The sequence below is a fragment of the Stenella coeruleoalba genome, assembly GCF_951394435.1.
Source record: "Stenella coeruleoalba genome assembly, chromosome: 2".
NCBI lineage: Eukaryota > Metazoa > Chordata > Mammalia > Artiodactyla > Delphinidae > Stenella > Stenella coeruleoalba.
In genome coordinates this window covers 170,280,851-170,291,413 of record NC_137147.1, presented here as the reverse complement: position 1 = coordinate 170,291,413, position 10,563 = coordinate 170,280,851, and the positions used below count along the sequence as shown (strand labels likewise).

At 53.0% G+C, this 10,563-nt stretch overlaps 2 protein-coding genes across 10 annotated transcripts in view; one reads left to right on the top strand and one right to left on the bottom strand.

Moving 5' to 3' along the window:
* Nucleotides 1-1,075: 1,075 nt before the first annotated feature.
* Nucleotides 1,076-2,723, bottom strand: PTF1A (pancreas associated transcription factor 1a; the record flags this gene model as incomplete). The annotated part of the gene is made up of 2 exons (XM_079913311.1): nt 1,672-2,723; nt 1,076-1,278 (listed from the first exon to the last, which is right to left on the bottom strand). The coding sequence occupies exons 1-2, from the start codon at nt 2,447-2,449 to the stop codon at nt 1,076-1,078; spliced, it is 981 nt and encodes a 326-aa protein (XP_079769437.1). The 5' UTR covers nt 2,450-2,723.
* LOC307182130 (uncharacterized protein) overlaps nt 2,258-10,563 on the top strand; it is a 66,811-nt gene continuing 58,505 nt past the window's right edge. For 6 of the 9 annotated variants that reach the window (XM_079913316.1, XM_079913322.1, XM_079913321.1 and 3 more), the window contains exon 1: nt 2,258-2,389. The gene's annotated coding sequence lies outside the window, so the exon portion shown is untranslated. The remainder of the gene's footprint in view (nt 2,390-10,563) is intronic. The other 3 variants (XR_013827128.1, XM_079913317.1, XM_079913318.1) reach the window with 2 other exon arrangements.

Sequence of the window (10,563 nt, the reverse complement as noted above, 5' to 3'; positions counted from 1 at the left end):
CTCTCCCCTTCGCTAGGGGGCGACCCTGAGCCCTCCACCCGAAGCTCGCCTTCTCCCCACGCTGCTTGCCTTAAAAGGACTAGATTCTGGAGACAAAACCAAGTGAATTTCAGAAATAACCCAGTTGCAGAAGTGGCAGAGAGGGCGCCCTCCTTCTCGCCTTACCTAAAAGACCCTGGGTTTTGTTGGAAAGCATCCGACAGGGTCTCCGGCCTCAGCATGGTCGTCTTCCCCATCTGAGTTCCATGTATCTGACGCTGTAACTGCAGAAGGGATGGGTCACAGGGCGGCTCAACAGCAACCCTTTCTCCCCAGCCCATGGAAGCAGAAAGGCCCCTTCCCTTGGCTAGACCAGAAGCTAGCCCCCTGTTGCCACCGGACACATTTTCTACACTATGATTAGGCAGGGTGCCGGTGACCTTGGGTAAGACAAACATCGTCTCCCAGCCTTAGCTTTCCCGTCTGAAAAATGAGAACAATAAATAGTCTATGACCTCCTTGCCTCATAGGGTGTTTGGATGGTAGGCTAAAAATACAGGCGAAATATTTACGTATTTAGCGCTGGCGATTCAGATGAAGAGCTTCTGAGAGAACTGAGGCCTAACCCTCTAACCCAATTCCTTTCAGCAAAACTAAAAGCTACGTTTGAGTCTCTGGTTCAGGTTTTTTTTTTTTTTAAAACTAAGTTAATTACACTCCATCATGTATTAAACAAATAACTTTTACAAAAAGGTGTAAATAGCATTTATTAACATTGCTTAGAAATAAACCATATCTGGCAATAAATTAGCATGAAGTTTTCTGGCCAGAGTTCTTCCAACAACGCAGAGTTCTGCCAAAGGTGCTGGGTGGAATCACAGACTATTGCATATTTTTAGAAAATCAGGATAAATTATATAAATTATATATTTTAAAAGAGATCATCTATTTCATTAACTCGACAGGATAATAAATAGATAAATAACAAACAGTTGATTGCCATTAGAAAAATGTGATTCTTAAATTACATTTACGTTATATACATGTACAATGTGCACAGAGACACAATCAGATCCTCTGGCGGGTCTGGGACTTCTCAGGACACAAACTCAAAGGGCGGTTCGTTTTCTATGTTGTTGAAGGAAGATTTGCTGTTGAGTTTTCTGGGATCCTCTGGGGTCCACACTTTGGCTGTTCGGATAATATTTTGTTCTTTGAGTTGTTTTTCATCAGTCCAAGAGAGAGAGTGTCCTGCGAGGGGAGGGAGGCCATAATCCGGGTCGCTGGGGGAGGGGGACCCTGAGGGGGTGAGAAGAGAAAACAGACTGTGAATGTCCAACTCTGTTCCCAACGGTGCCCTCCGGTCCGTTAGGATCCCCTCTTGGGCGCCTGGACAGACAGGCGTCTTAGGTTCCATTAGAACGACCCTCTTCCTCCACCCCTCAAGCCCCCAGCGCCTCCACCCCGCAATGCCAGAAGCTGCAATTCTGTCGGGGACGCGCACCCCCCGAGCCATGGTCACAGTGGCGGAAAAAAACCTCAGAAACGCCAGCTCGCGCTCAAGGTGGCCGGTGCCCACGACCCGTCCGTCCGTCTGTCGGTCAGTCGGCTGGTCGGTCTGTTCACCCAGCCCCTCCGGGACCTTCCCGTGCCCGTCCCCGTCTCCCCCAGCTGGGAGGCGGACGCACTTACGGGTGCCCCGATGGCAGATGATGACCTTCTGGACCTGGCTGCCCGGGCTGTCCCCGCCCAGGCGCCCGCCGCCGCCCGGTCCCCCGCCCCCGCCCGCGCCACCGCCGCGCAAGGGCAGGTCGGCCTGCACGAGTTCGCTGAGAAAGTTGATGTAGCCGATGGCCAGGCGCAGCGTGTCCACCTTGGAGAGGCGCTTCTCGTAGGGCAGCGTGGGGATGTGCGAGCGCAGCCCCTCAAAGGCGTCGTTTATGGACTGCATGCGCCGCCGCTCGCGCACGTTAGCCGCCTGCCGCAGCTGCTGCAACTCGGCCTCGGAGCGCACGCGCCGCCGCCGCCGCGCAGCCGCCGCCGCGCCGCTCAGGCCGCGCAGCCGCGCCCCGGGGGACAGCACGGCCGGCCCGGCGCACGGGTAGGCGAGGCACGAGGGCGGCGAGCCGGGCGAGTAGGGGAAGCCGCCGGGAGGCGCCCCCACCTCGCAGCAGTAGCCGCCACCACCGTCCTCCGGCTCGCCGGGGCCCCCCGAGGGCGGCGGGGCGAGCGCGTGCGGAGCCACCGAGGGCGCGGGCTGCAGCAGTAGGCACGCCCCGTCGCGGTAGCAGTACTCGTGCAGCTGGTGGCTGAGGAACTCCGCCTCGGCCTGCTCGTCGGCCAGCAGCTCATCGCCGTCCTCCAGAGGGTCCCGAGAGGACTGGTCGGTGAAGAAGTCCTCCTCCTCAAAGTAAGGGGACGGGAAGGCGTCCAGGCCCCCGGGGAAGTGCTCTAGCAGCACCGCGTCCATGCTCTGCGCCGCCGAGCGCCCGGGGGACTGCTGGCCTGGGGTGAGGGTGGTCTCTGGAAGTTTGCTGCGGCAGTTCGGCCTTGTCTGGCAGCCCCGCCCTCACGGCCCGGCGCGGGAGGCGGCGAAGACTGCCCGCCCGCTTCCAGCCCCCGGCCTCCCTGGGGAGCCCGCGGCCGCTGCACTCTGGCCGACGCCCGCGCTGCGCTGGGGAGGGCTGTGCCGGCTGGCTGGAGCTGAGGGCTGGCACGCGAGGATTCTTATAACTACATCCACAGGCGCGTGCCAGGGACCCGCGGCGCCAGCCAATCACCGAGTGCGGGGTGCCGGCGGGGAGGGGGCCGGGGAGGCTTTCCGCCCGGTGGGAGCTCCCGGGGCGGAGGGGAGGCGGGGCCCGCGCGGCCCGGGGCTCCTCCCGCCTCTCCCCGCCGGCTCCTCGGACGAGTACCTGCAGGACGCGCGGCTCCAGGGGCACCTGCGGCCCCCGGCGCCCGCCGGCGCGCGCTGCGCAGAGCCAGGCCCTTCCGCGGGGCGCCTCCGCGCAGCCACAAAAGTTACTAAGGGCGCGTCCGCGGCCCAGGCGGCGGGAGCTGATCGCGGGCGGTGCTCGCTGCTCCTTGGGGGTCGGCGCAAAAACTGCTGGCAGCCTGGGCAGTCCAGGCGGTGCGTTTCGCCACCCCCATCCCCGGAGCGCGCGGGCCTCCGGCCTGGGTTCCATTCCCGGCCTCTGTCTCGCTGCCGAACCTTTCCAGGACTCTGGTCAAGTTGGCACAGTGTGTGCCGCTGGGGTTGGAAGGCGAAGCGATGCAGCTCGCAAGGCGTTCCAGGCGCGGCTCGGGGTCGAGGGGCGCGCGGCTGCGGGGCGCTGCTCGGGATCCTGACTCCGGTATCCGGTGCTCCGCGGCCGGCCTCGCCTCGCCTCCCCTCCCCTCCCTTTCCCCGCCCGCAGACAGAAATAGGGACGCTGGAGGACGCCTTGGAGAGCGGCTCAGAGGGGCACGTTTCTTCTGAAATCAAATCGGGACCCTAGGGGTCCGGGGCAATAAAACCGGATACAAAAGGAGTCAATTGAGTCTTCTGCTCTGGAGCAGTCAGGAGGGAGGGCATGGAAGTTAAAGGGCAGAGTGGGAACCCTTTTTAAAGTCTCTCACCAGAGCCTCTCACCTTTCTGACTGGGAACTGGGACCATCCCTGAATGATTTTTTTCCTTCCCGGCCTTTAAAAAAAAAATTTTTTTTTAAACCAAACACAAAACATTTGTGCTCTGGCCATTAACACACTCTATCACAGACTACGATTGCAACACGAGTTCCTCAGTTGAAAAGTAACAAAGAAACACTTTCAAGGTCGAGGCAATTCTGTTAAAAGCCAAGCTCCAGAGAGTTCAGAAGTGCAGCCGACCGCGCGTGTTCTCTCAACAGAAGACCTAGAGTCACTGCCTCCCTGGCTCAGCCTCTTCCTTTTTCAGACACTTGTCCCACCAGAGGCTTCTAGTGGGTGTTTAGACCCCTCTCAAAAGCCAAGTCCATGTCTCTTAGAACAGCGATTTCAACACGCTTCTTGGTTTTAGACATTACATTGTATTTAAGTGAATTCTGAGACCAAAAAAATTAAGGGCAAAAGATATATAAGAAAACCAGAGATTACCCTACCTTGAACGGCCAAGGACACCAGAGAATTCTAACCCAAAGACTTACTGTTTTTCAGCAAGTTCTTTCCTGTTAGCTCATGCCCTTCCTAGTGAGGTGATAAACTGATGCAAATGTGGACGGTTTCCCTGTGTCCGACCCTGGGCTGCAATTTCCTGTATTTAGATTGACCTTTCTCACCTCAAAGGGAGGGAAGCTGTTTGCGGGGGAGGAGGTCAAGACCCCGGATCCAGCCAGCTGCTGGAATTGGGCACCCAATTCTCTTTATGTTTAAAAGACCCTCCTCCCCTCCCCTCGCCTCCCCTCCCCTCCCCTGGTTAGATTAAAACCCAGTAGGGACATGGCTTTGAATCAATCCGAGCACTTGGAGGAGTAACAACAGATGACCAGACTTCAAACCCTTATCCAAAATATTGATAACCAGTCCGTGGAGGAAAGACTGGGATTCCAGCCCACACAGGCTCTCTTCAAGAGGCCTTCTCTGATGGATCTAGATGGCTCTTGGGAAAATGTTTGCGTCTTGGATATGCGGGGGGCGGGGGAGGAGCTGGGGGAAATGGGCGTCAGTAAGCGTGTATTGGGGGATATTTTAACCCGATGTGATTTTTAACAGTCAGGGTCCCCAGAAGATCACCTTCTGTATGCTTGAGGAGTTTGTGGAAGAGTCCAGAACTTTACCTTGGGCACCCAAGCGAGCTATGGGGAAGTCCAGTGCTGGCGGGAAACCTTACTGTCCTGTGAGGCTGAGCAAAGCTAGCATGAAGCTTCTGGGCAGCTCCTGGGGCTGCAGGGATGAGCCTGGGGTAGGAGGAAAAGAAAAGAGAGTCACTTGTTCCGGTCAGAACCCTCCTCGCCCTCGCCCTCCCCATCCTGAACCATTATCTTCCCCTTAGAGCATTGCTGGCTGTCTGCAGGCTGGTGCAGGCGCTGATACGGGGACGCTGGTGCGGGCGTGCATGCTTACACACACACACACACACACACACACACACACACACACACACACACACACACACACACACACACACACACACACCTGTCCTTAAGTAAGACATGATTGTTCTTTTCTCTACTAAAAAGAAGAAAGGCTTCACTGCTAATAAAGGAAATTTTCTCTGGGTCACTGGAGGTCACAACAGTGTGGACGGCTGCCCTCTTCCTCTTGAAGCAACAGGTCGGATGAGAAGGCTGGGACGGAGCCCTGTCCCGCCAGGCTACAGGCCCCAGCTCTCATTCCAGCCCATCCCTCCACGTGCCCTGGATCCCCAGGGCAGTGGGGTGGGGGGGCATGGAGAGGAACAAGAACAAAAGGTTCCAGGTACTTCAGGGCAGAGGGACAGGGCTGGTCCCAGAGCCAGAAGCCTCTCCACCCTTCGCTAAGTTCTAGCTTCTCCGCTCCACCCTCTGTCCTCAGCAGAGACGTCCCATAACCTTGTCCTCCGCCTCAGTATAAAATAACATCCGTCCCCTAAGGTTAGGCAGTGGCAAAGTGCTTGATTCTTTTTAGGGCCAAATCCTAGTGAGGCACTGAGATTTTTTCAAGTCTTTCCAAGGGGCTCAGTGGCACCTGTCATCAGGGCCCAGCAGACTCCTGCCGCGCCGCCTTTGAGGCTGTCGGAAGCCTGATCTTGAGGCTGTCGGAAGCCTGAGGCCATCTTCAAGTTTCTGGGTTCCAGGGGAACATCTGGCAAGGGCCATGGGGCACTGAGGAAGCTTTGCTGTGTCCGTCTGCCTGTTTGTCCTTCTCTTTCCCTCGCATGCTCTCAGTCTCTCTCAGCTCTCTCTCCCTCCTAGGTGTGGCATGGACCTGAATACTTGCTCATTGCTTTCCCAGCAAACATTTCTAGAGTCTTTCTCTGGCTTTTAGGAACAATGACTGGAGCGTTGGAGCCCGGGTCCCTGACTCCTTCCCAGGATGGATTCTGGGCAGAGAGCACCCATGAAGGGTGGGGCCTCTGGGCCCTCCATCCTCTTCTCCCCCTTCATATGGCTCCACAGTGTTTGACACCCCTCAGTGTATGTCCTCCCTGCTGGAGCCCCAGGTCCCCAGAAACGGGGTGCCGTTGTCTCCCCGCCGGTGTCCCACGCTCCTCGCTTAGTGCTTGTAAGCCGGCACCTGCAGATGTGACTAGTGTCTGTCTCCCACCTTGAAAATGGTCCCATGTTAATTCCTCATGACCCAAATTGTCCCCGTCCCCCACTCAAGAACACAGAGGTGATGTCAGGTGGCTGGATTGCCCTCACCTGTGTCTGTTTCCTCTTTCTTTACCCTCGCCCTCCCTCCCCCCTTTCTGTGAAAACTTTTTCTTCTCAGTTGAGTGCCCTCATCAACCCACCCTTTAACCCTACACTCTTAGGAAAGGGTTTGAAAAATAGAATCGTGGGGCTAATGCTGAAAGGCCTCTGAAGCCAAGAGAGGTTCAGTGACTTCCCTAAGGTTGCACAGCAGGTTACCATCAATCCCAGTCCACCCCAGCCCAGTGCTGGTTCCACTGGCTGCTGAGACCAGATTTCAGCCTTGCTTCCACCCACTCATGAAAGGTGTATTTACATTGATGTGCAACGTAGTCAGTCAGACCCCGTTCTAAGCCGGCCCCAGTTTACCAAACAGCACCTTCCTGGCCTCTCCAGAGTCCTGGCTACACTGCAGATTCCAGCACCTTCTGATGTGCTGAGGAAGGAATCACTGAATGGTGCAATTCCCAGCATAAGACAAAGGATGCAGAACTAAATATGGGCTCATGGGACTTTCTCTGGCCCCCAAAGTCACACTATATAGATTATGGATGATTTTTCCACTCAGAAAGCACACTCTGATCAGGTGACATCTTATTCCATCCTGGAAAGGACTGGCCTAGGTAATGCTGAAAACCTCGACACCACTTCAAAAGCCTTCCTTGAACTAGCCCCGCCTACCTGTCATTCTCTTCATCTTCTCTTCATTCTTCTTTTTTTTTTGCGGTACGTGGGCCACTTACTGCTGTGGCCTCTCCCGTTGTGGAGCACAGTCTCTGGACGCTCAGGCTCAGCGGCCATGGCTCACGGGCCCAGCTGCTCTGCGGCATGTGGGATCTTCCCGGACTGGGGCACGAACCCGTGTCCCCTGCATCGGCAGGTGGACTCTCAACCACTGCGCCACCAGGGAAGCCCTCTTTACTTCATTCTTTATTAACTTAGCATCTCTTCCAATGCTACGATGACCTCTCTCTGGTTTTCTACAGTCCTTTCCACTAGTTTGAGCTCCTTGATTTGACGATCTTATATTTATTTGGACATCTTATATTTATTGTAAGATAGGTAGAAGGAATAATACGAAGGCTAGACAAGATGGAGATGAGCATTTTGGAGGGCTTTCACTCATGTTTATCACTTACTCTCATAATTCCGCAAAGCTGAAGGGCATCCTCCTTACTTCAACCGGTGAATAGATGAGTCTCGGCCATAAACCCAGGGTGCATGGCCCGTCAGAGAAGGAGACTGAGTCACACCACATTGTCTGACTCCATACCTCAGTTGCCTTCCATAGCATCTTCTGGCCTCTTCTTTGTCTCTACACTGAACGTAAATGATTTTTTAAAATATAAATTTACTTATTTTATTTATTTTTGGCTGCATTGGGTCTTCGTTGCTGCATGCGGGCTTTCTCTAGTTGTGGCGAGCGGGGGCTGCTCTTCATTGCAGTGCGTGGGCTTCTCACTGCAGTGAGTTTTGTTGTGGAGCACGGGCTCTAGGCATGCGGGCTCTAGAGCACAGGCCCAGTAGTTGTGGTGCACGGGCTTAGTTGCCCCACGGCATGTGGGATCTTCCCAGACCAGGGCTCGAACCCGTGTCCCTTAGCATTGGCAGGCAGATTCTTAACCACTGCGCCACCAGGGAAGCCCAATGTAACTGATATAATACGATTTTCACATGGATTCCTTTGTTTGCTAACAGAGCACTGTGAGATGACTTGGGCAGGTGTTTTTATTATTTGCAAATGATAAGATTCAGAAAGGTTAAGTCACTGTCCTGGAGTGACACAGCTGGCGCCAGGGAGCCATGAGTGGAAATAAATGGATTTCCAGCACAAGGGTGATGGGGGTGTCAGCATTGTTTTCTAGGGTTTCCCATCAGACATTCTCTGCTCTGAAGCTACTCAGCCTGAAATAAAAAGCTGGGCCGTGTCCCATCTGGGAATGAGGGCAGGAGGCATGTGGCTGCCACCAACTGCAGGGAAAATCCCAACGTCCAGCTCCTTCCTTCTAGAAGTTCCCGTTGTTAAACATTAATTTTTGGAGGATGAAACACCGAAATGCTGATATAATTATCCAAATAAGTATTTTCTGTCGTGCCAAGGTTTCTTTGATGAATAGCAAAGTTTCTGAGCTTTGTCCTTCAGTCTTGTTATTCCAAAAGGTGTTTGGTATTTAGTTAAGGTAAACACTGCAGGTCATTATTACCAGACTTCTGTGTCTTGGCCTCCATAGTGAGCAATGAAGAGGAAAAAAAACCCGAATTTAATAGAAACAGGAACTTTGAGCTTTTTTCTGTTTGTTTCTCTTTAAAGCTATATGTTTTTTCTGGCTTCATGACCATCTGTAGGGCCTTAATTGAATTATGGTGCATTTGTATAATGCAATATTCAGCTGCCATAACAAAATGAGAATGCTTTTGATGTAACGATGTGAAATGATTTCCAAGATACATCGTTAAAGAGAAAGAAGCAAGAGTGGCTAGTATACTCCCACTTGCATTTTTTTTAAAAAAAAGAGCACAGTGACTATATGCGAGCACATTTGTTTATGCAGCCAGCCGATATCTCTAGATGGATACTCAAGAAACTGATGATGTTAGCTGCACTGAAGGAGAAACTGAGTGGCTAATGGATAGAATTTTTCCTTATATACTCTTTCGGATCTTGTGATTTTTGAAATATGTGAACATATATGCAGAGTTTTTTAAAATTTTTAAATTATGATCTTTTAAATTAAAATCTTTTAAAAGATTTATTATTATTTAAAAACAATTTTTTGGGCTGCGTTGGGTCTTTGTTGCTGTGCGCAGGCTTTCTCTAGCTGCGGCCAGCGGGGGCTACTCTTTGTTGCGGTGCGCGGGCTTCTCACTGTGGTGGCTTCTCTTGTTGCAGAGCACGGGCTCTAGGTGCGCGGGCTTCAGTAGTTGTGGCCCTCGGGCTCTAGAGCGCAGGCTCAGTAGTTGTGGCGCACGGGCTCAGTTGCTCCGCGGCTTGTGGGGTCTTCCCGGACCAGGGCTCGAGCCCGTGTCCCCTGCATTGGCAGGCGGATGCTTAACCACTGCTCCACCAGGGAAGTCCTAAATTATGATTTTTTTTAAAATAAGGAATTTCTTTTAAAAGAAAACGTTTGCAGTTTATGATCCCTTCATATAAGCCCTGGAGAAGCCCTCCAGAAACATTGGCTATTATTAGCTTGTGCCATCTTCAAAAAGCGGCAAGAACCCTCTGGCAGGTGGGACCAGTGAGGGCTGGCTGGGGCAACCAGGCACGCAGGGTGCCCTGCACGTGGACCAGGTCCTGAGTGAGCCTTCATGTAATTGTCTAAGTCCCGCCTACAGTGCAGTTGAAATGGGATGGCATGGGATGAATGAAGTGTCATTCTCTGCATGAGATCAACAGCAAACAAAATTTAGAGGGATTTGACAATACAAAGGGAATTTAAAATTACTCATTAAAGCCACCACATCGTCTGCGTTGTCCACAGCTCCGCAGCCTCCACGTGACTACTGCTAACATTTTGGCCTGTTTCCTCCCATGTATTTCTATTTTCATATCTTGCACTTTTCACTTGACTGCCTCTCATCATCACCATTTCCTTATACCTTTACTGACGGGCTTGAACAGTGGCGTGATGGTTCGTCGTAGGACTTTACCGTCGGATAATTTCATTTTCACTTAAGCACCGCTCACTCCTGAGAACGCACAGTTGAGGTGGTACTTTGCGCATCTCTTGAAATCACCTTTGTGTTTTGCCCGTGGGCTGACTTTCTTCCGTGCTTGGCAGGTCACCGATTGTGATTCCCGCGTAATTTTTTCTCCCTCGCCTCAATGATACCTTAGCTTTCACGCCTACCAGTGGTCCTGAAGATGTAGGCTATTGCAGCGGCATTTTTGTTCTTGTTCCTTAAAATCCTGCCTAGAGCAAAACTCTTCCTCAGCCCCGTGAACCTGTGCCTGAAGAAGCTTATGCCAGCCCATGCCTGGTTCAAGCAGGGAAATGCCTACTATTAGTCAAGAAACTCCAGTTATTTGGAAAAGTTCCCTAAACGTCTGGAATTCAGTTTTCATGCTTGGACATTCCAAGAAATCAGCACCCCGCCAGGCCCCAGGTTTTGCCACCACAAGACTCCTCTCAGATTGCACACCACTAGAGGTTTGAGCCTATTTTTGTCTCAGAGAAAGTAGCACCCCATCTTCCACTGCCACCCCAGAGAGGCGGGGAAGCACAGAGGTCG